This window comes from Mixophyes fleayi, chromosome 1 (genome assembly GCF_038048845.1).
Source record: "Mixophyes fleayi isolate aMixFle1 chromosome 1, aMixFle1.hap1, whole genome shotgun sequence".
Lineage (NCBI taxonomy): Eukaryota > Metazoa > Chordata > Amphibia > Anura > Limnodynastidae > Mixophyes > Mixophyes fleayi.
Window position 1 is genome coordinate 264819150 of NC_134402.1, and position 26394 is coordinate 264845543.

Genomic DNA, 26394 nt, shown 5'->3' on the forward strand with positions numbered 1-26394 from the left:
AAGACAGGTCAAGGAGCTGTCAAACTCCCAAAAATATACCTTTTTCCCCCAAATATTTATCAATGGTTATATTTAGCTCACATTTTAGTATGTTGAATAGTATTTTGTTGTAACTGAAGGTGTTATAGTAGATACTATCCATGAAATCAATGATTAAAGTGGACCTGTCACTTACACATGGTGGAGGCAGTCATTTTGTGGACTAAACAAATTACTCATGAAACGAATACCAACAATTTACTAAATAACTGACTGCATTTAGTTTACTGGTTGCTAAGTGTAGTGTATTCTGATGAATATTGGTACAGTCAACAAAATGGCCACCTCCATTGTGTGGAGACGACACTGCACTATCAGAGCAAATGTTCAATACATTCTCCTTACCCAGTCAGCCAGATGGTTACTAAGTGGTTGCTAGAAATGTAAAAAAATAAAACATAAAATTTCAGTAAAATTTTGCAAAGTAGATTATTTATTTCAATATACATCAATTACATATATTTTAATTAGAAAATGTTTTCAGTAACAGACTCAAATTCATTTATTAATGAAAATCTTCCACTCTTGACATATCTGTACCATTTAATGTACAACATGAATGGTAAGATTTACTTTAGTGGGGAGAATGGTGCCGGAAGCAGGAGCACGTTTCTTTGCGACTTGAGAAATGCCACACTTTCCCTTACTGGAAAAAGGAAAGAACAGAATTCAATAAAAACAATGTATACTGTCATTAATTAACTTCTTTTCTCCTGTGTTCTATTTTGACAGCTGTGGAGATTAAATCTCTCAAACAGCATGTTTTACTTTCCCCATCCCACTTCTGTCACAGACATAGCCAAGATGGCCATGTGCACTGCAGCATTGTGTCTCAATAGACATCAGTCAGATACAACAACAGAAAGGAGGAGAGATGGAAATGATTATTCTAATGTGCGCATACATAGCCTTACTCAGCTTCCATGTAACAACATATGTGGACTTATGTTTTGCACATGATTTGCCACAGAAGTCCCAATTGTAGCCCTCCATTTCAGAGCCTGGCTGGCTGGGGGGCATCTGCCCCCCAGGCCGGTGGGCTACCTTGGGCTGGGTCACTGGGCTACCTGCGTTTGTTTTCTCCTTTAAAATGTTCCTAATAGGCTGCTGAGCCAAGTCTCACCCCCAGGTCTAACATTTGCCAGCCAGCCCCTGCTCCTATTCAGTCAGCTGCACCCATAAAATAACTGGGGCATACTTATTGCAGAACCTCCTCCTGTGGTTCCAATGCTTTCATTTAATTAGAATTTCTCCCATAGAAATAGTTTTATACCAAAATAGCCAAAAGTACACAATATTTTGTGAGCCCCTTCTTCAGGTTTGACTGTTTTTGAAACTACTTCTAAGGGAAAAGTTGCTGCAGTTGATGAATATGACACAGTCCAAGCTTGGATAATTGTGACCCGTTATTGACCTGTGTTTTTATCCCTTAAGTTTGAAATGTAGTCAACACTATATTTTCATATTTTTGTTTTTTATCTCTGCCTGATGCAAGCTTTTCACTCGGGCACATATACTATACAATATCCTTCTACGGACTATCTTACACAAGTACGGGGTTCCCATGTGAGCTGGGTTTACCTGGACAGACCAGGTAGTTGTCACTGCAGATTTTAACCAATTTTAAAATGCTTAGTTTGCTCAAATTCAGACTGATTTATCTGAATCAGCAGTAATGAGATACTAGAATGTTTTTAATTGAATGTTATCCAAAAGGAAGCAAAGACCAAGTTTACATATTTAATGACTGCATATGTGCTGTTTGTCCTAAATTCTCATTAAACCAAACTACCTCAAATATTGAATATCCTCTAACATTCAGAGAATGTGGCTTTATTACATGGCCTTCAATGTTCCACTATACATAATGGGATGATTTAATACAGAACGGTTTGTTATCAATAACAGCCTGTTAAGCAATAGACGTGAATTGTTTGTACATGAAAGGAGTTGCAACATAAGTTGTTTTTTTTATTAATAGTTTTGGTACCATAATAACACGTTTTCATAACCCAATATGTGAGGTTAGCAAAAATCTCTGAGGTAAGCAGCTTTTTATCTGGCTAGTAACACCGATTTATTATTATACATTTATACCATTAGACTAGCGCCCAAGGGAATTTCTCTCACCTGTTTATCTGTCTGCATGGTCAGTCTAATAACTGCAGCTCTAACATTTAACAAGTGTGAACTACCTGTATCTGGTATCAGTACAGCTACGTGTACTAGTGATCTTGTATATGGGTTGTACACTCTCCCTCTCAGCTTTTGACAGGGATTGGTGACAGAGTTTTCCAAAGGGGGGAGAGAGCGGTCTTTGTTGTGGCATAAGGCTGAGAGGGCTAGTGAACACCACTTTAAAATGGTTACTCATTCTTATTACAATCTAACCAAGCAGCTGCAGCTTCTCATAATGGACTCTTCATTATATTTCCAAGCCATCCTTCTACATAAAGCTACACTTAATGAATGGATATTTCCTTTTTCAATTATCCCAGCAGGAAAGGGGCTATGGATTGATGACAAAAATGAACTGGTGTCACTATCTATATTTAGTTCTGCAAATATTAAAGGGTTCCTCTAGCTAAGTTTGACTACATTTGAGCTAGTTTTGAAAATGGTTTTATTTCAGTTGTAACAGATACAAGGGTTTTTGTTTTTTTGAACAAATTAAGGCTCAGCTAAACTGCCTTTCAGGTATTGCATTTACTAGCTACGATAATGTACATTTTACTAAAAGATCTAATTTTAATTAGATTTGAAAAAAAGGTTTTTCTCAACCTAAGTCCCAGAATGAATCAGATGAACAAAGATTGACCTTCTATTGACTATCTGCCCATCTGATCTTAGCAAGTAAGCACTAATTAATAATGTTTATTTATAGACCTCAATATGTAATCATTTACCTGCAGCAACAACCCTGGCATCTTCATGAGCCAAATGCCTTCCTGAAGCACGACTATCGGGATTCTCATTCCACCACAGGACGTGAACTGGGCAAACACAAAAGACATATTGCTTCAATGGGCACTACATCATTTTAGAATGAAGCACAAATATTTCACAAACCAAGAAATAATTATGGTCTATTGGTTGAATTATAAAGTGTGTAGATCTAAAAGCCAAAGTGAGATAAAATGGTATCACTGAAGAAAAGAATATTTTACAACTTTTGTTCCGGATGTGCCACTGCTACTAAAGAGCCCCTAGGAAGTCCAAAATATACTAAAGGTAACATATATCCAAGGGGGCGGTTAGTAGGGGGATGTCACGTCAAACAATATGTTTACACCACTGGACCACACAAAGCAAACATCCATTTAGGATTAAGATAAGTGTATAAAGAACCACTGATAGTTCTGTAGGAGAAAGGAATGTGTGTGCTATATTTCCTATATTACATGCCATGGTTAAGGAAGGAGACACAAAGTCACCTTAGGTAAAATATCTATACAAAAATATGTCATTTTATCAGGAATATTATGTGCGATACAGTTGTGATTCCAGGGAAAGATCTTTGTTCTATAACACTATATATACACAGTATACAACCTTACTGAACGACCCAGCTCTCTAAAAGGGTCGATAACAGAAAGCAATGGCTTACACTCTACTTTTCTATCTACCTTTGTAGTGCAGCACTTCTCAAAGTCTGTTGTGGAATGGCAGCAATCATAAATGTTTCTAAATGCTATAAGGTGCCTTTTCATAATGGATTGTCCTGTATTACATATTTGTTGACCTTTCATTCTTGCTCCCAGCATGCACTTGTGAGTGAAACAAAATTGATGTCCGTTTTTCTATTTAATGGAAGGACAGTCCATGTGTGTAGAGAAGCAATCTCTATAAAACTATAGGCATTATAACATCCACAGTCAGCCTGGGAAAACATGGGGCCTCATGCAATATTTATTGTGGTGCTGCTAATTTAAGTTTACTGAGCTACACCTTCTCCTTAGCAGAGCCCCAGTTATGAGTGCTAACCAAATATATCTGACAGATGGGGGTGTAACCATGCAGACCAATAGGAACCCACTGTAGCTTCCTATTGGTCCACAAGGTCACCCCCCCCCCCCCCCCCCAAAAAAAAAGAAAATGTATGTCAAATCTCTTTCTCTGAATATATCTGGGGGACACTGCTATCATGGGGTTGTATGAAGCTGCACAGAGTTGGCACTTAAATAGATAACTAAACTAACTGCTACTGGCTCCTCCCCTCCGCAACCCCTACTAGCCTCAGTATAATACAAAAGCCCCAAGGAAGAAACCAAACAAACAACATCCAGCAAAAGAGCAATAGGGAGGGAACGCAGTGTCCCCAGATGTATTCAGAGAAAGATTTGACGCAAGTACCAAAATCATCTTTTCTCAGTCATCCAATCTCTGGGACACTGCTACCATGGAGACCTTCTAAAGTAGTCCCTTAAGGAGGGCTTACTTGGGAACCCCTACATGCAAAACACTTTGGCCAAAAGGTTGTATCCGAAGTAGCAAAAACATTAAATTGGTAAAATCTGGAAAAGTTCGAACAGAGGACCAGGTAGCAGCCCTGCACAGTTGATCCGCCGAAGCACTGTGACGAGCAACCCAGGACGCCCCCACTGAAAGCGTGGAGTGAGCTGTGAGCCTCTCTGGCACCAGCCTGCTAGAACTCACATAAGCTTGCCGAACCGTAGATATAATCCAACGGCCAATGGTTTGCTTGGATGCCGGCCAACCCTCTTATGGGAGTCATACAAAACAAAGAGGGAGTCCATCTTACGATAAAGCAGAGGACCTATCCACATAAGTGCGTAAAGCACGCACCACATCTAACAAAGAACGCTCACGGAAAGCAGGAACCACTATATCCTGGCTCACGTAAACCAGACAACCTTGGGTAGAAAAGACACAGTCCTCAAAACCGCCCTGTCTTCGTGAAAAATCAGGGTAGGGAGCTCTACACAATATGGCCCCGAATTCAGACACCCTGCATGCAGAAGAGATAGCTAATAAGAATACTACTTTCCAAATCACAAATCTGAGTTCAGCCAAACAGAGGTTCAAATGGAGGCTTCAAATGGAGGCTTCTGGAGAACACCCAGGACCAAATTGACATCCCAGGGCGCTATCGGCAGAACGTAAGGAGGCTGAATGCGAAACACTCCCTGGAACAAGGTCTGAACTTCTGGAAGAATAGCCAAAAGGCATTGGAAAAAGACAGATAACGCAGAGATCTGGACCATGAGGGAGCTAAGATGGAGCCCAACATCTAAACCATCCTGGAATAACTCCAATAAACGAGACAAGCAGAACGAAGACGACTGGCAAGGATGAGCCTCATACCAATTAACATAAGCCAGCCGCGTCCTATGGTAAATGTGTGTCGAGGACGGCTTCCTGGCCTTCATCAAGGTCTGCACGACAGTGGAATAGAACCCCTTGCCCCGCCAAATGCCGGCCTCAACAGCCATCCTGTTAAAGGTAACCGAACCAAGTGAGAATAAGGGTCCCTGTTCCAGTAAATCAGGCCCAAGAGGTACGGGCCACCCTGGGCCGTCTGCAAGCAGAAGAATGTTGGCATACCAAACCCTCCTGGGCCAGTTTGGCGCAACCAGAATTACTGGATGGCACCCCAGAGCCACCCGTCCAAGTACACACTGAATCATGGGAACGGGAGGAAACAAGTATCCAACACATGGTTATTACATCCACTGCCAAGGGATCCTGAGAGGCCATCAAGCCTATGTCGGGGAGGCCCCATCTGTCGACAAGATCCTGAAAAACCTGAGAATGCAAGGATCATTCTGGTAGAATCGCATGCCTGCTCAAATAATCTGCCTCCCAGTTGTCCACCCCCGGTAAGAACACCACTGATATGGCTGGAACAAACTTTTCTGCCCAAGACAAGATCTCAATCGCCACTACCATGACGCCTACACTTCTTGTCCCGCCCTGGCTGTTTACGCAGTCCATGGCTGTGGCATTGTCCGACTGAGTTCGAGTTGGCATCCCCCTGAGAAGAGATTGCGCGCCCTGAAGAGCCAGGAGGATTGCCTTTAATTCAAGGACATTTATTGGGAGGGAGGCGTTCCTGCTTGACCCTGTAGGCGAAGATGGACGACCACTACCCCCAACCCCTCAAACTGGCATCCGAGGTCACCAAAATCCATGGCCATGGAAGGAACAACCAACCTATCGATAAGTGCTCTGGGTCGCCCACCACTGAAGAGAGAGACGGGCTGTCCTGGATGACTGAAAACACTGGGACTCGAGATGAAAGGGAGATCCCGACCATTGGCTTAAGAGATCCCACTGGAAGACCTGCGAATAGAACCAGCCGTAATGGAGGTTCTCAAATGAGGAGAACATCTGACCCAGAAGCTTCATGCCCTTCAACATGGAAGGATGAGGAGACAGCAGAAGCCTCTGCACTGATGTCCTGATTGCGGAAGCCTTGTTTTCTGGTAGAAAAACCTTCTGTTGACTGGTGTCTATAAGAAGGCCTAAGAACACCATCCTCTGAGACGGAACCAACTGGAACTTCGGGTAGTTTATTACCCAGAATGATGTTCCAGAACCCGAATGATCAGAAAAAGATGTTGATCCAGGATGTTCTTCGCAGGAGCCTTGATAAGGAGATCATCCAAATAAGGGATTATGTTCACACCCACAGCTCACAGACGAGCAGCCATGACCAAAATGATCTTTCTGAACACACGGGGTGCTGTTGACAACCCAAAGGAAAGTGCCCTGAACTGAAAATGGTCCCTTCCCATCATGAACTGAAGGAGAGACTGATGTCCCTCCTGAATGGGAACATGGAGATCTCTTTGATGTCTATCGACGCCAAAAACTCCCTGGTTCCAGTCCATTGATGACAGAGCGTACCGATCCATACGGAACTTGTCCAACCTCAAATGCTGATTGAGTCCCTTGAGGTTTAGGATTGGCCGAAATAACCCATCCTGTTTTGGGACCAGAAATAGATTTGAATAAAAATCCCAGACCCTTCTGGGAATCCGGGACTGCCCCAATCAAAGCCCTTTGTTTCAGCGGATCGGAAGTTGAGAAGAACCGATTGGGAGTTGGACCCAAAAGGTATATCACGTATCCTCTGGTTAGGATTCCCAAAATCCAGCTGTCTCATGAAGACACCAAACACTGGTCTCTAAAGAGTTGCAGACGGCCCCCCACCACAGCAGCCGCGAGGAGAGGGATGTTCCCATCATGCTGGGCACTTGTCTGGGATCTTGGAAGTGGAGCTCCTCCTAGGAAAGGAGCCCCTTCCCTGGCACAAAATTATTCTTTCCACTAGTGGACTGGGAAATCATAGCGTCCAGTTCTTGACCAAATAAGACCGACCCAGGTTAAGGTAAAGCCTCCAGCAACTTCTTGGATTCTGCGTCCGCATCCCAAGAGCGAAGCCAAAGGGCCCTTCTAACCGTGACCGAAATAAGTATGTTAGAGTGGGAACGGATAGCACAGAAAGTATCTTCCTCCCCATTTTCCGTGACCGAAATAGAAAAAGCCACCGAAGCCACATTCTGGGCCGCTTCATAAAGATAGCCCAAGGCTTCCTTCAAATGGAGAGCTAAAGGAAGATCATCAGAATCCTGCCACCAATTGGTGAGGCCAGGTTTCCATAGCTCTGGCTAGCCACGCAGATGAGAACATGGGCTGGAATGAAGAGCCTGCTGCCAAAAACATGCTCTTAAAGAAACTTTCAGTTTTCTTACGTGTGGGGTCCTGTAAAGTAGCCGAGCTGGGCACCTGCAACGTGGTATGTCGGGCAAGCGTATCCACCTTGGGAAGCTGCTCCCATTGCAAGGCATCCTGGTCCTGTAGTGGATAAAGCTGAAGGAACTTGCGAGGGAAAGAGAATCTCCAATCCAGAGATTTCCATGCAGACTCTGCAATCTCAGACAGTTATAAAGAGGAAGGAAAACACACAGTCTTCAGCTTTTATCGTTTTGAAAAAGACTCTGAATTGAACTGCTCCTCTGATTCCACCAAGTCCAGAGCCTGACGTACAGCTAACACCAGGTCCTGTTACACATGGTTCCTGGCATTGTCCTCCCAATCACCCCACTGGGCGAAGTCAGAATCCTCCACTAGCTCCCTTTCTTCCTCGGAGGACCCCTCTGAGCCCGAAGCCAAAAACAGAGCATGGGATAACCTAGCCCGCTTGGTCCTGGGGGGGGGGTGGGTGGGGGGAATCCAGGAAGCGATTTAAACGGTCTTATCTTTTCCCAAAGGAAGACGACCAATCCGGTTCCCCTTGGGCAGCCTGAGGGGACGGGGAAAAAACCTGGGGAGACACCCCGTATTAACTGTTGAAGCTGGGTTAGAAACCCCTCTGCTGAAAAATACGGAATGGAACCCGCGGCAGAGTGTACAGGGACTGCCTGTCGAGCAATGAGCTGTGCAAGGAAAGAGACCGATTGGGCCTGTGAAGACGCTCACGTCAGCTCCCCCGCCGATAGCGAGGTCGACCCTTGTGGCCGCTTGTCCTGAACCCTAGCTACACACTGCACAGAACGCATCCCGGTCCGTCTGTCGCACCGGTAGTTTAGCAGAAAATTTTTAACAGACAAACTTTTGACACTGGCAAATTTACCTTCATCTGACATGATGGCAAGCAGAAAAAGGAATACACCAAACACAGCAGCAAGCCCTTCACGCACACGCACACACACACACACACACACACACACACACACACACACACACACACACACACACACTGTGGGTAGGCAACAGGAATGGGGTTTTGCTAGGATCTAAACCTCAAAAACACCATGTCTGGCAGTAAAATAAGTATTTCTACTTATTTGCTTTACTTTTCCTTAAATGTATATGTCCTTATTTTTAAAAATGAGAGTAAGCTTAAAAATACTAGCAGGGCAGACTAGCCCCTCAAAAGATGTATGAACTTAAATTTAGGGTATACTCAGTGGTTTAACTCCCATGATGGGGAAAATACACTAAACAACCTGACTGCATGTGTCACACAGATTAACAAACTAAGAAATAGACACTTAGATGGATCCCAGGGTAAGAGAGGAAAGAGTCACTAACAGCGCACTTCTTTTTCCTCACAGAGCCACTTGAGGAACCTCAGTCATCCTCTGCATTTGCGGGTAGACTTAGCACTCCTGGGACATACCAACTGGCAGGGGGGAAGCCTCCATGGCCCCCCTCTCCCAGACTCCTACTGACAGCCGACTGCAGCGTGGTACACACCTTCCGTGTCATCCACTTGCGGTCCAGCAACAAAAAGAAACACGCCCAGTGTTTTTGCAGTCTGACCTAGTCAAGCACTGCCACCGGAGATCCAGGTTCCTCCTCCGCCTTAGTGGGGAACATGGTATCTCCCAACATGTGCAGCTTCCTCCTGACTATGCGCTTTCAGTCTGTCGGCACCGCCGGTCCCGGAGTAGCAGTGGTGACAGCGCCACAGAGAAGGACTGCTGTCACCCTAAGAACAAGTCCCAAAAGCCTGTCTGTGTGGGCAGTAAAACAAAAAACGGGGTCTTCATCCGTCCGTCCGGACCGCTGACCTAACAGATAACAGGTAGCCCACAGCACCTGTGTCCGTCTACACTATCCTAGATATAAGAACTAAAAATAAAAGGAACATATTAATTTATCTAAAAAACCAAGAGCACAAAAAAACAACAGCCCAACTCCTTGGGCACTTAAATTAAATGGATGCTAGCAGGGGTTGCAGAGGGGAGGAGCTAGCAGCAGTTAGTTTAGTTAACTATTTAAGTGCCACCTCCGTGCACCCTCATGCAACCCCACTGCTGTGAGCAGTGGTCCCCCAGATTGGATGACTGAGAAAAAATTGTTTAAGTATGCAGTAAACGGAAGGTGTTCAGTTTACTAACAAAAATAAATAAGCACAAGTGTGCAGGGGTAGCTATAGTACCCCCCAAAAGCAGACCTTGATTAAATCTTTATGTTTACATCAGAATTTAAAACGGTAGAGGGTTGATCATGCTGGACTTCAGGTTGGAATGCTAATCATGTTTTGCTATTCCTAGCGGGGGAGTTGCTTTCTAGGAGCCCTGATTTTAAATATTTGCAATAGGTTTTTATTGTATTTTATTATGATCCTATATGTATTTTTTCTTTTTATGGTGTTGTGTATTAAAAATTTGTTTATCATCAGAACTAATCCCTTATTCGACTTTTATTTTCATTTTTATTTATACTGTATTATTGTACATTTATTTAGCCACTTCCCACAGCGCCATTCTTCTTGTGGTTTTTTTTTGTTTCTTTTGGAGGGTTTGCAATAGGCCCTGAATGAGCTGCAGTGGGAACTAGCTATTTGTTATACATTTCCTATGTTTTAGGTACTCCATACTCCATCTAGTAGTGCCAGATATATCTTACTTAATTTATTTCCTTCCTTCTGAGAGTGCCATACTTAACCCTTTGGTGGGCCCAAGGTTGATAATAAATAAAGAGCACTTGGGAAACGTTGTCAGTGCATTCTCCATATTAGGAAACATTGAATTAGAGAACAGAAAAGATCCTACAGTTCCATCAATCCCTCCATTTTTTTTTTGTTATGTTTGTGTTTGCTTTTTGAATTTATATTTACGCATTAACAATAGCCATATATTTGTATCAAACTTTATTGAATTATCTTACTAACTCCCCAACACAACTCCTGGGAGACAATCCCAATGAATTACACTTTCCGTAAAAGTTTTCCTTTTGACGCTTTTTAGTGTACCTGCCTCAAGTTTGAAAATGTCTTCTAGAAACCCTCTTATTTTAAAAAATACTTCCTTTATGAACTTTAATACTTTTGATATATTAAAATGTTTTTATCATATTACCTCTGTCCCATCTCTCCTCTAAACTCTTCATGTAGACCTTTCCTGAATTATTTCTTTTACATTTTATTTTAGGTCCTTTTGACTATAGGGCCACCTGAACTACATACAGTACATGAGATGAGATCTTACCAATGACTTATACAGTGGCAATATAATCTACCTGCTATTAATACCTCTTACTATACAACCAAATATTATACTGACTTTCCCCACTGTTTACTTACCTACATATCGTCAGAAACTAACTCCAAGGTTCTTTTGTGGTTTTTTTCATTTTGATGTATTAAATTAAGGATTCTACGCTTCAGTCCATTTTCTCTAAATCACTATGGATTTTGTTTACCCTTTCTGGGGTATCAACCATGTTCCAAATTTTTGTATCATCTACCAAATGCTTAACTCTAAAGGAATTATTTTAATTTAGTGCAAGGGTGTTTAAAATGCTGAACAATTGTTTTAACAATTACATTGGTAAGAAGTTTGTTGCATACTTTTATTTCATGCCCAATAATTGTGAGGAGGCAATGAAAATAGAAATAGAAAATTACCTTGGTTAAGTGATCCATATTCTGTGTTGAAGACACCAACAAGCTTTGTGTAGCCGGTATTAACATGAGTAGAGATGGCAGCTCTAAATGCTTTACCCCAGACTGCTGGTCCACCAGGCTTAAACTGAAAGGAGACCAATTCATAAACCCCTGGCATAAAGAAAATATACTATCATTTAATTAAAATCATATCAGCAAATATATTTATTTGTATTATACATATACAGTACATCCAATATTGTTTTCTCACAGGAGTCCATGTCAATCACTCAGGGTGTCAGTCAAACAGTACTGAGATCAATTTGTTTTAGATGTACATTACATGGCCAAAAGTATGTGGACACCTGAACATCACATCCATATGTGCTTGTCTAACATCTCATTCCTATACCATGGGCATTTATATGGACCTGCCGCCCCCCTCCCTTCTGCTATAACATCCTCAACTCTTCTGGGAAGTTTTCCACTAGATATTGGAACATGGCTGCAGGGAGTCGCATCCATTCGGCACAAGAGTATTAGTGAGGTTGGGCACTAAGGCCCACATTCGGCATTCCAATTCAACTCAAAAGGTACTTTATAGAGTTTCAGTTAGGGCTCTTTAAAGGCCAATCAAGCTTTTCCACACCACACTCAGGAAACCTCGTTTTGTGCAGAGGAAAGGGCCTTCCCTAAACTGTTGGAAGCACACAATTCTATAGAATGTCACTGTATAATTAATATTTCCCTGCACTGGAAATAAGGTGCCATACCAGATGATTATTTTTCCCTCCACCAAATTTTAGTTTGCAGTACACATTACTGTAGGAAGCTTTCTCTTGGCATTCGCCAAACCCAGATTCGTCTGCCAGACTATGAAGCGTGATTTATCATTCCAGAGACCGTGTTTCCACAGCTCCACAGTCTAATGGCAGTGTGCTTTACACCACTCTAGTCAATGTTTGACATTGCACAAGGTGAAATGAGGCTTGTGTTCAGCTGCTTGGCCATGGAAACCCAATCCATGAAGCTGACAAACAATTCTTGTGCTGATGTTGCTTCCAGAGGATGTTTGGAACTCTCTACATATGTTGCAACAGAGGGGAGACGATTTTTATGCTATATGCACTCACTGATCCCATTCTATGAGCTTGTGTGGCATACTGCTTATCAGCTCAGTTGCTGTTACTCCTAGACATTTCCACTTCACAACACCAATTACAGTTGACAGAGACAGCTCTAGCAGGGTTGAAATTTGATAAACTGACTTTTTTGGAAGGTGGCATCCTAGGACCATGCTATGTTGAAAGTAACGGAGCTATTCAGTACGACCCAATCTACTGCTGTTTCACTACGGAGATTGCATGGCTGTATGCTCGACGCACCTCTTAACAATGGGTGTGGCTGAAATAGCCAAACACACTAATTAGCAGGGGTGTTCACATTTTTTTTGGACATGTAGGGCCCGAGTCTTTAACATCATCATCACCATTTATTTATATAGCGCCACTGATTCCGCAGCGCTGTACAGAGAACTCATTCACATCAGTCCCTGCCCCACAGTCTAAATGCCCTAACACACACAGACAGAGACTAGGGTAAATTTTGTTAGCAGCCAATTAACTTACCAGTATGATTTTGGAGAGTGGGAGGAAACCCACGCAAACACAGGGAGAACATACAAACTCCTCACAGATAAAGCCATGGTCGGGAATTGAACTCATGACCCCAGTGCTGTGAGGCAGAAGTGCTAACCACTTAGCCACTGTGCTGCTCTTTAATGAGAGCAAAGTAAAAAAAAAAAAAAAAAAGGAGTAAGCTTGCTCCTGGTCAAACCATGTTACAATGCAAGATGTTACAATTACAAATTTGTTTATTCCATGTTACAATTACAAATTAGTTTATTTTTTTGCACATATGTTGAATACTGGCTGTTTTTTCCTGTAGCATACAAATACTTAATACCTTATATTTTACACTGAAATTTAAAGTTGATATAGGACATGCCCTGCAGCAACTATAAATCTGTTCCCACAATTTAAATTTACCTCCCCCTTTAATGCAATACAGTTTTGCGAAGGTGCAAAGAGACTCTTTTTTTTGTTTTTGTTTTACTTTGCTCTCCTTCATGACTGGCCTGTAGTATATTTTGTCTGTCTTGGGGCATCTTGTTTTTTTTTATAAAAATGTATTTACATACCACTAAACATTAAGAAAATAAACTTGAGTCTCTTTGCCCACCTGCAATATAACTCATCCAATAAGTAAATAGGTCAACCTGGCATTCCGAGTCATAGACTGCACCTTTCCCAGGCTCATCCCAGGAGCAGGGGCGTACAGAAGGGGCCAGCTTAGGAGAGAAGTCAGCTTAGTCTTTCACATACTGAGCGCACTGTATTGTAGCCACTCTTCTGGGCTCTATAGTATCAACGAATAAAACACAGATGCCACTCTCTAGTGAGAGGACCACTTTAAAAGCCTACAAATTATATAATTTTATAGCGTTCAAAAGCTTCAATGCATGACTAAGTGAAAGCAAAATGCAAGTAGATATAAGGGACACCTCAACACACACAAATTGTTTATTATTTGTTTTACAAATGGGAAACGGAGAGGGACAAAAATAAAAAAATTAAAATGGCACAGTGGAAAGGTAACAACACACATCTTCTCAGCTAGTTGCATTGGAAATTGAAGTTACCTTGTGCATTATTATTTTATGTAAAAACAAATTTGGATAGTGGGACTAAGCACTATAATTGAATTACACTCACCTTCTTTTTCTGGTTTCTGTAATTTACACCATGGTACCAGGTACGCAATCTCATTGGTCTGTTCGTCTATCATGCTTAATGCTTTAGATAAGTAATTGTCCTGCCATGCTCTGTCTTGAGCTAGCTTGGACCGTACTGCTGACCGATGTGCAAAGCTGTCTGTGGGGAAAAAAAGTATAAACTTTAAACTCTCATTGCAACTTATTGAAACATAGTTTATTTTAATAAACAATCACATTGTTCTTGAAGATTTTCTTACACTTTACATATGTTCCTGCAAAACTGAAATTTCATTTCATGAGACAGGATGCTTAAATTACATTAAAAGGGGTGGAGAGCATACATTTGTGTTTTCACAGTGTAAAAGGTCACTGCTTGCCATAGGAACGCAGTGACTAACATGGTGAATGAAGCAGGTGCAGGGGAGTTAAACACTTTCCCTTGTACGCCTGTCACTGCTCCTTCCCAAGCTTTCAGCCACCATTCTGCCATTGATGCTCATAGTCAGTGTGTCAGTAGAGCTTCAGCAATGCTTGATGTCTGTGTGGAGAAGCATTGTGCCTAAGGAGAGGCTGGGCTAAACAATACCGATTCAAGTTTAATCTTATAAGAACTTCAGCCTGAAAAAGTTAGAAATCAAGTTCAGTTCAGTATAACCTTTCACAATTTATTTTTTCCTAACAAGTTTAGTTTTCACATCCTATCCATTCCCAGAGACCAGTGCTCATGCATGGGAAGTGGCCAAGGAAGTAATGTATCAAATAGTCCTAAAGTTGTCAAAAGATCAATCTTGCCAAGTGGTGGGTTACCAAATTAATCTGTTATTTATAAGGTGCCACAAAGTTTCTGCAGCACCATACATGTGTGGCAACCTTTGGATTTAGTCTGTAATACTATGGAGCCCCATTATATAGAGGGAGCTGTACACCAGTGCTATAAGGAAAAGAAGTATGTTGCTGGGGCTACGGCATGACAATTCTGTGTTGCAATGAGTCCTGTTTAATGAGCCAAACATGATAACCCTAGAAATGTGGCATATTGTGTACTGCAATGGTGCTATACTTAGGGTTGGCCACTACTCAGTATACACAAGAACCCTAACACTTACGAAGTGCTACTCACTTTTCAGATTACTATTTGAGTTTCAGAAATCTTTAAAACGGGACTATTTAAAAGTGTATATCTAAAGTTCATTATTTTTTTATGACACTGCAACTTTGCGCTTTATCGGTACCATCACGTACTTGTTATTTAAATATATATAACATTTCTTAATAAACACAATTTTAATTAAAATAACTGCATCTCATACCTAGTTCACTTTTATATAAACTCCCCAATATGAATCCCCCAATGGGGCTTCTCATTCTACCATAAAATGAAGTCCCACCCTAAAATGTGTCAACACACATATAAAACAAACCTGTACAATGTATTTAGTTAGACTGCGCATTTTATGTTACTCATTCTGACAGCCTGAGTTCTTCTTAAGGCCTTGAGTATAGAAGGTAAAAAACAATTCCTTACTACCTCTGCAGCAGAAGGCTGCTTTCACCGCACATTGAATGCAGCTACAATACTTCAAGCAGCGGCGGAACTACCATTGGTGCGGCAGGTGCTGTGCATCCGGGCCCATGGAGATAATTGGGCCCGCTGCATTGCAGATGCAGAGGGTCAGGGGCCCTGGCTCCCTCTTCCCCTCCTCACTGCACCTTAAATAAAACATGCTGAATATTGTGTGTGCCTAGGAGTTAGTAAGCACAGATAAACATTTACTATAGATGACCAAACTGCACTAGAAGTAAAGATCTATTCTTTGGCTGTTTCTTACACTCATCGCCTGTGTGTATCTGCCCTCATTAGAGACCCTGCATTTGCAACCAAGGAGCTTTATTTTTAAATGCTTTCACCCTAGCTGAATAAACATTGTACTATTATGTAAACAACAAATTTCAATCTCAATTTCAAATGTGATCTTTTTAAACTTATTCATTTTCAACAAAATGTGTTAACTCCCGTACCATATTTCCAGATGTGAAACACCTTATTCAGACCACCTAATTCAAATGTCCAATAGCCAACTATCTCTGACTGAGCAGTGCGCAGATGAAAGTTCTCCTTTGTAAGCTGCATGAATTCGCCCATTAAAGATGGCTTGATAGAGTAAGTACGGAACTCATAGAACGTGGTGTCTGTCTGGCGGGGGCCAGTTATATATGTAGCTGCAGCCTGAAGAAGGATAAAACACAGTGTTCAATGTTCTGTGTATGAGAAATCAAAATAATCTTAAAACAGGTCTTCAGAGTACATACATTATTACAGAATCATTATTATTACTATTTTTTTATTGATATGGTGCCACAAAATTCTGAAGCCCCAAATAGTGGGGAAATAAAGTCAGAGTACAATAGCACAAAAACATAGAGGATCAACAAAATGCAGAAACAAGCAACCGGAAAAACACAGAAATCTCAAGAAGCATAAATTCAAAAATAGCAAGAAATTATGCATTAGTAGTAATAGAAAGGGTATAGAACAAAGTATAGTAGAGAAACGTAAGACGCATCATACAAGGGCACAGAGGTGGAAGCAGAAAAGAAGATAGAAGGAGGGCCCTGCTTTGAAAGCTTACAATCTAATGGAGAATGGCAAGTCTGTGACAAGGGGGAAGAGGTGGTGGTGAGCGACACAGATTGGGAATGTGGGCATAGGCAGGCTGCATCAGTGATAGAGGAAAATAACTGGACTATTCTGCACTTATACATGTATACACAATAAAAACCTATAACTGTATAACTTCACAAATAAGTAAATGCTGAATGATTTCTGTAACGGCACGTTGTAGTTCTGATTTGCTTTGTCAATATCTATCAGAGCTAAAATTTAGGTAGTTAACTGAAATTGTGGTGCAAGTGCATGTGACACACTAGATAGGATTACGATTACAAAATGACCTTCGCAACACATTCCAGTGCACACTTCTCTATTTTTCTATCCTTTTCACTATTTTCTTTGTATTATACTACTTGGATTTAGTAGATGAAGCGCAAAAACATATAAAAAAAAAAAAAAAAAAAAAAAGGAGAAGATAACAACTATGTCCTCCCAAATCAACTAAATGGACAAGGAAAATTAAAAAGACTATCCATGATGCACCCACCGACATGGTGGAGTGAGCACTGAGATTTTCTGGAAGAGGTGCACTGCTCCACTGCAAGCCTGATGGATTAGAGACAGTCAACCCCTAAAGATTCTCTGCCTTGTAAATGTTCTAAGTCCTAAAAACATAGGTCCTCAGAGCTCTGACAACATCCAGCGAAATCAGAAGGCCCTCTTCGTACCCTGATCCAAGGTAGTAATCATTATGTCTTTGTTAAGGTGAAACCTTGAAACCACCTTAGGCTGAAAGATGGGCCTGATCCAAAAGACAGCCAAATACTCATAAGAGGAAGAGGAAGATTTGCAGGAGAAAGCTGCCAGATCTGAAACTCTTCTAATAGCTAAAAGGAAAAAAACACTTTTCAATGTCAGAAATTTTAAATCTCCAAGGGTTCAAATGAAGATCCAAGGGAATAACATTAGAAAGTTGTATATGAAGAACACCCTAAAAATATGTCTTAACATCTGTTATCAGAGTCAATCTTCTTTGAAATAAGATGGACAGAGCCGATACCAGAACTTTCAGAAAGCTCAGGATCTACCAGGCATCCAGCCCATTCTGTAACATAAGAAACCTAAGTAACCTAAAAGATAAGGTAAGAGACCCATTCATCTTGCATCAAGAAATATGTCTTCCACACTTTGTGGTAATTCTAGTCCAAAACTAGTTTCCTTGTCCAAAGCATGATTTGCACATGGTCAGGCAACCCCTTAGCTCTAATCATAGCTTCAGCAGCCACGCTCCAAAGCTCCTTGGTGTATAAACAGCCTCGACTTTGTACGTCTGTCATGGATTTTATCTACCACACTAGACTTACTAACATGATGAGGATATCAGCGGCCAATATGAAGCCACAAGAATGACCCGAACCCTTCACTTTCTTAAAGATCGTCAGAAGCATTATTACTGTGGAGAACAGATAAACTAGATGGAACTACCAGGGGACTAACATGGTGTCTACTAAGACAAACTTTGGGTCTCTTGCCCATAAGCAAAATAGCTGCACCATGTGGTTCAGAGACACCATCATACAGACTTCTGGTTGACTCCACTTGTCGACAATCTGGTGAACAACAATTCCCCTGGGTGAACTGGTGTGCCTGCTCAGAAAGTCTGCCTCCCAATTATCTACCCCTGGGATGAAGACTGCCATGATAGCCTAAATATTTAGTTCCACCCAACGCAAGATCTTGCTGGACTCTTGCATGGCGAGAGGACTTCTTGTGCCTCCCTGGTGGCTGAGATATGCCAAGGCCGTGACACTATCCGTCTGTGTCTTCACTAACCTTCCCTGCAAAATATGTTCTGTGCTGACTAGAGTGCATAACACTGCCCCCAATTTAAACATGTTTAGACCCGGAAAGTGGGTGTGTAGAGTGACAGATCCCAACACTGAAAGATTGGGGTCCGGAGACCACTCCCAAATGGAGAACTCTTGCAGAGGTTCTCCGTCTGCAGCCACAAAAGTAGAGAGTGAAAAGTGTATCATCTGACTGAAAACGTAAAAGGTGAGATGTGTTTCATTTTGCATGAAACTGAGCAAACTGGACTGCAAAGTCAAGACCATGTTACACAGTACTCGCATGCAGAAAATGACAAAGGTTTGTTTGTGAGCAGAGTCTTGTCTGAATGTAAGAACACCCTCTCCTTCTGGGTGTCAAAGAGAAGACCCCAAAAGAACATCCTCTGTGTCAATGTCAATTTGGCCTTTTTGTAAATGAAAATCCACTCTTGGGATTCTGAAGTCTGTGCAGTCTCCTGCACATGGGCCTAAATGACGCTTGGCGACTCTACTTTGACCAACAGATCCAAGTAGGAAATGACCTTCACTCCCCTGGACTGCAGCAAAGCCACTACAATCTTGTTGGAAACCCTTGAAGCCATGGCCAGGTCAAAAGAAGAGCCCAAAATTGGCTCTTATGGTACTGGACAGCAAACTTGAGAAGACGATGATGTCCTTCCCAGATCAGAACATCTAGATAAGTGTCCTTCATGTCCAAAGACACCATAAACTCATGCCATTCCATGCTGTTTACTACCCATTTTACGGAGAATGTCAGGGTATCCGTTCCTTAACGGAAACTCAACAAAAGGTAGGTCTTACAGCAAGACAAAGACCATGAACATACAAGTCCATGTACGAAAAAAAATGTTGATGCAGAATTTTATTCCCCGTTTTAGAATGGCCCAGACTTTAGTCCAATTAAAATGCTGTGGCAAGATCGGAAGCAGGGTGTTTCTGTAAGAAAACCCATCAGCATCCATAAGTTGAAGCAGTTCTGTAAATTCCATCCAAGCTGATGTGCGTGACTGATCAAAATTTATATTTTATATAATTGATGTCAGGGTGGGGGGGGGTCCACACCAATTACTGAACCCATAGGTTCACAATTTTTCTGACAAATAAATTTAATGTTGGATCATTTTCAGTAATACATGAAAGAAAAGGTATATAATTTTGTGTGTTATTTGATGTATGGGGTTCCCTTTACCCATTTTTTATGACTTGATAAAGATCTGAACAGATTTAAGGTCACATTTATGCAGAAATTCAGAAAATTCTAAATGGTTCACAACTTTCTAGCACCACTGTGCCATAGTATATTTCCAGCACACCTAAAATAAGTTCAAACTAGCTTATTTCAGAGAGGAAGGCTAATCATATCAGCAAGTTTTAAATTAGTGCCATATATGTAAAAAAAACAAAACAAAAGTGAATGTTTGCATCGCTCCAATTCAGCAGGGAAAGGTCACTGTCACTGATAACCTTCTAAAAGGTAATTTCAAGGTCAAGGGTAACTTACACTTTAATATGTAACCTAAGTTGAAGAACTTTAAATTCACCGTCCCAAAATAGAATTATAGTGGAAACAAAGAGCTGATGTCCCATTGGGTAAATAAAGGGCAGAGATCAGTTTTCCATGTCAGATTTTTTTTTTTTGTAAATCCTTTAACTATGCATTTTCAAAAAAAAACATAATAACATTTTACAAACCAACTTATCCGAGTAAATAGTGTATGTTCACAATGCTCACGTATAAGCATCCAAATTATATATTAAAATGTATACATCAATGTCAATAATATTAAAGATATAACCTGTGGACTTTACTATATTCATTATGTTAGTCTGGACATATGCCGTTAATAGTTTATATATATTGTCACCATTTATTATAGAATTTAGATACTCCCTTCTTTTCCATTTCTGGGAGTGTTGAATTCAGCTTTTATCTCATATAGAAATGCGTGTGGAGGATATCCATTTCCACAATATTAACTGTTTCGCTAGAGTCATTATCACTGATTAGTGGTTTGATATCTAAAAGTATAACTATTTGAGCTCTTTTCAATTTCAGCCCAAAAGTTAGATCCATAGATATCATGTATACTTTGTTCCCAAACAGTCTAATTGTCCAATTTGTTCCCAAACAGTCCAAATATAGACATGAGCAGTTTCTCTTATATTTCAAACACATGCCGGTTTCCTCATTTATTATATGCTTCTCCGAGATTGGGAGATGCAACAGCAAGCAGTACTCAATCATCTGAAATTAGCTAGCAAAGAAATATAATAAAATATTTGGTACATATAAAATCCATCTTTATTATCTGTGCCCTGTAATCAATGTTACAAAAACAAAATATCAAAATAAAGGGCATGTCTAAATTTTATGCATTAGAGGAGACCCACTGCGATAACCAATACCCTCGTGGCAGCTCCTGAACATCAGTGACTAGCAGCAGTGACTGGAGCATCATGCAAGACACATACAACCATAGGAGGACAACGATCCAAACGGTTACTGCAGTACCATTCAGGACTAATGCTATCGCAAGCTTGTCACTTCAGCAAAATGGGGAGTCTATCCAATTATATTGTGTTTTAGTAACTGACAGGTTTACACTATTTTAAGTTTTTTTTTCCTTTATACTATAAAATGTACTGAACACTGAAGAACATTTGAGGATCTAGAATGGGTATCATTTGGGATGCCTGAGGAAGCCGAAGTTTCGAAATTAAATAAGCCAATTCCAAAAAGCACTCATGATGTTAAGGTGAGCTTATATTATAAGCTCACCTTAACATATGGTTAATATATAGCATATAGTTAATATAAATAGTTATTAAATGTTGTTACACTCTACACAATATATTATTTATATCATTAACAAGGACGTATCATTAACAAGGAGTAATTTCAACACTCAATCCATACCAAGTGGTAGATGAGCACAATTATTTCAGTAATCAATTTAAACAGTAAAATCACACTCTTTGCACTTTCCTTTTATCTGGTCCTCTGCACCAAAGGATTCTTCTTTCCTGTCTAACAAATTATTGCAATTTTTAACAACCAGATGGATCAAGTCAGAATGCCATTACAGCACCAACACACAAATACCCTTTACTCGCATGCATACTACGTAGATGAGAAATCGTGAAGTGCTTGGATCTAAAAGGGTATATATGCATGGGCAGTTTATCATCCACGGGGCAGTTTATCATCCACCCGTGGATGATAAACTGCCCATCTTCCTTATCTTAGGTGGAAGATGAGCAGGGCTAAAATAGTTTTCAAAATAGAGATCACTTCAACACTCCCCTTCTTTCTGCTCTGAAGGTCTATAATTCACTGCCCATATGGAGAAGATTACCCACCATTTACATGACAGATCACAAAGTCCATCAGATCTGCACACCCTGCTTATAATTCTAACCCTCCCGCTTGAATCTCTTTAGTATTAAATTTACCCCCTGTCCTATGTCCGGATTCCCACCAACCCATACAACAGGTTGAGCCCCTCGCCGTCCATACCTTTTTGAGGGTTTGACCTCTATCTAGCTCTACCTCCAACTATCAAGTGTCACACCTGAGGATCTGTCCATACCCAGACTGGGTTGTGTCTCTGGAGTTAGGCTGGTGACTACGTACACAACGTTTGGTAGTCCGATTATGTTCCTTTGCATGTAGGTGAAAGGACTGGAACAGGTGGTGATAAACTAGCAGAGAAGACCAGACAGGAACTGGATTGCTGAACCCGGAATGCTGGATGATGGAACGGAGTCGGAATGCAGACTGCACTGTCTGAACTGGAACAACAGAAAGGATTGCAGAACGCTGGGAACCAGTTTGGCGTTTGAAATAACAATGTTGCTCTGTCAACAGGTAAAGGCTACAGGAAGTCCTTTTATAGTAGTGAGGCAGCACGGTTGCTTGGTGGTTATCACTTCTGCCTCATAGCACTGTGGTCATGAGTTTGATTCCCGACCATGGTCTTATCTGTGTGGAATCTGCATGTTCTCCCCGTGTTTGCGTGGGTTTCCTTCGGTTTCCTCCCACACTCCAAAAACATACTAGGTTAATTGGCTGCTATCAAATTGACCCTAGTCTCTCTCTCTCTTTCTCTATCTGTCTGTGTGTGTGTATGTATGTTAGGGAATTTAGACTGTAAGCTCCAATGGGGCAGGGACTGATGGGAATGAGTTCTCTGTACAGTGCTGTGGAATTAGTGGCGCTATATAAATAACTGGTGATGATGATGATTCCTTATTGGGAAACTGCGGTCAGCTGTTCAGAAGCAGAACTCCGAGTTGCTGAGATGGATCAGGTGACCATATTTAAGATTGCAGCTCCCATCAACTGGTTTTGGACGGAAACCTGAAGTGGAGGCTGCTTTCTCCCGATTGGCTGGGAGGAATCATGTGACTGAATCCAAGATGGCAGTACCCATTCCCTGATTCTGGAGGAATCTCTGGAGTGGAGACAGACTGGGCAGCATCTTGGAGAGAGATCTGAAACCAGCAGAGCCTGATGAGGACAGGGATAGCTCGGAAAGACAGTGGAGAGGTAAATGACAGTACCTGAGAGCCTGGTGTGTGACAGTAACAAGAGCTTGGTGGTTAGCACTTCTGCCTCATAGCACTGTGGTCATGAGTTTGATTCCCAAATTGACCCTAGTCTCTCTCTCTCTGTGTCTGTTTGTGTGTGTATATGTTAGGAAATTTAGACTGTAAGCTCCAATGGGGCAGGGACTGATGGGAATGAGTTCTATGTACAGCGATGTGGAATTAGTGGCGCTATATAAATAACTGGTGATGATGATGATTCCTTATTGGGAAACTGCGGTCAGCTGTTCAGAAGCAGAACTCCAAGTTGCTGAGATGGATCAGGTGACCATATCAAAGATGGCAGCTCCCAGGAACTGGTTTTGGATGGAAACCTAAAGTGGAGTATTCTATCCCCTGATTGGCTGGAAGGAATCATGTGACTGAATCCAAGATGGCAGCGCCCATACCCTGATTCTGAAGGGATCTCGGGAGTGGGGACAGACTGGGCAGCATCTGCCAGAGAGATTTGAAACCAACAGAGCATGAGGACCACAGGGACAGCTAGGAAAGACAGCTGAGAAGTAAGTGACAGGACCTGAGAGCCTGCGTGTGACATCAAGTCCCCCTTCATTGTTGGTAACAACCTTTGAAATGTTCATGGCTTACTATTCCATACACTATATCTTTAACATGATTTTCGATTTCTTTACCTTCCTTGATTATCTTTATATACCCTATGTTTCTATGATAAACACTTTCAATACACTCAGCAGTTTTAACATGAGTGTATGGATGCAGTTCGTTTTCATGTAGATTTTCTATTAAAAGGCAACTAGACCAAACAGTAAGCTGTTTAATGAAGACTTTTGTAGTTTTAAACAAAATTGAGTTGGTACTGCTATTTAAAATGTTTGATTGGTCTGACCAGAACCTGTTCAGATTGGTTAGAATTTGGATATGGCCAATTAATAAATCTCAATAGTGGTGATCACATCATACAGTGTGCTGTCAATAGGAAATATTGCGCTCCTTGACATCCATTCATGTGGCCAATGAAATGCTTGAATCTTGCCCAAAGATCCATTAATACAGAGGCTCTGCCTAATAAATGGACAACATTATGCATAGTCGACTTTGGGCTGGCACATTCCCATTTACTGCCTTATACAACTAAACATATTCTATTTATCCAATTACAATTCACTCTGCAGTGGCTGCCCTTTACTTTGAACCACAATGTACTCACTATTGCTTGCCTGTATTAGGAACTGTAGAAATGCAGGAGTGAATTGAAACGAAATCAAAAGTAAATGAAAATTACATTTGTCAAAACTATGTCTTGAGACTGCAGCACCAGGTTAAAAGGCCAGGACCCCTAACCAATCTGGACCATTCTTTCTGTCAACACATGTATGTGGTCTTTGGAAGTTTAGCCTCCAAGATTTGATTTGGGGTAAAAACAAAATACAAGGTTGAAATTTCCTATTAATACCACACGACTGCCAAACTTCAAATTAACTCATTAATCATCATCATCAATGTGGTATATATAATATAATATTATGATACAGCTAGTAAACCTGATTATGCCACACAGCTTCTCAGCCCCGGTGACTGCAAGAGGCCTCAAACAGAACAGACAGTATAATACTAGGCATAGAAAGTTAGTAAAAGAATAGTTACTATGTAATGATGCTCATATACAATCATTAACTAGCCGCTATGCAGTATGCACCAACAGTAGTATGAGATTTTAGTAATAGTACTTTTTAAGGCAGTTTAACTTTTATGTAAATACAAATTAAGTCTTCGATTAAGGTTCCCCAAATGTGCATCCAGTTAAATGAATATATAGAAGATATACATGTGGTCTCACCTGTGCACCTCTTGTCATGTCACTCCATGTATATTTAGCTGCAGCAGGCACTATGCCCTTTGAAAATAAAGAGCGTAATGTGAACATCATCTTGTCAGCACTTTACTGTTCTTTATCATGTACAGCAACTCCTTTTCCCTGGAAAATTGGTAGCACTTTTTGTACTGCTTATTAATATAATATAGATTGGTAATACAGAGAGCGGCGGCACTGTGTACTACTAGTATATACACTGTACGAGCAGTCTGTAGGTCAGTGACTGCCCCGCCCCCTTTCCGTGCGATCTCCCTCTGAACGTGCCCTACATGCTCTTCCTGATCCTGCTGTCCGTGCAGCAAACCCCGGCATGTGCCACTACAGCTGAGATTAGGGAGGATGGATTGTACCATTCACACTGGAAGCTTGTAAGGCGCAACACAAAGATTAGAACACCTATCAGTTACAACTGTTCATAGATAAAAAAAATAAAATGGTAACAAATTGCTACTATGTCAATGATGAATGAATTAATACAGAACTTAAGTCATCTTACCCACTGTCCTTGGCTTACATGTGTTTTACTAGCATTTTTAAAACTAGTACAATACATTTAAACCATACTTGCCAACTTTGACAAGAGGTGGTCCAGGAGATAGTGGGAGGTGGGCCTGTTGGGGGTGGGGATGGTGGGGTGGATGGTCATTTCATTAGGCCCCACCCCCTAAACGAGCAACACTATTTTCCAATTACAGCAGGTAGCGGGACTACGATGGCGCGCAATTTGTGTCGTAAGCCCCACCCCCGTCACTTTAATATAGATGACTTTAGTAACCAGTAGGTTGCCCTGCTCTCCCGGGAATTTGGGAGTCCTCCCAGAAATTTGGGAGTCTCCTGGAAATTCCAGGAGAGTAGGCAACTATGATTTAAAACATAGAATCCATAGTTTCTAATGTCACCATACCCACTCATTTTATCTAGCGCTCTGTAGTGTTTGCATTGTGATTTTTTGAATGCATCTTGTCCTATCCATATGCATTTACCACTGGTAAATGCTTTGGGCAACCCTACAATGACCTCCATTGAAGCCCAATTACTAGTAAAAAATTAAAACTGGTAACAAATGTGCATTCTCAATCAAATTTTTACTAGCGCTTCTTTTTACGTAAAAAAAAGCCAGTGGATAAAGAGGGGGGGTTTATTACAGGACGTCTAGGTTGACATCCTGTTGAGTGGTGGACGCAACGGCCCAGGGGTAGGCAAAAGACTTTCCGCTGAGCAGACTATACGAGCACAGAGAAGGGGAACACGCTCCCTATTGTGCCTCTAGTTTGGCAGATTAAGAGGGCTGCTGTCCTAAATATGTTATTACCG

The 26394-nt window shown here is 41.2% G+C and overlaps 1 protein-coding gene across 1 annotated transcript; it reads right to left on the reverse strand.

Moving 5' to 3' along the window:
• Positions 1–449: 449 nt before the first annotated feature.
• NIPSNAP3A (nipsnap homolog 3A) lies at positions 450–25363 on the reverse strand. Its single transcript, XM_075210463.1, has 6 exons — positions 25045–25363; positions 16197–16404; positions 14176–14334; positions 11423–11572; positions 2946–3032; positions 450–685 (listed from the first exon to the last, which is right to left on the reverse strand). Exons 1-6 carry the CDS (start codon positions 25132–25134, stop codon positions 609–611), a joined length of 771 nt encoding a protein of 256 aa, XP_075066564.1. The 5' UTR covers positions 25135–25363; the 3' UTR covers positions 450–608.
• Positions 25364–26394: the final 1031 nt, after the last annotated feature.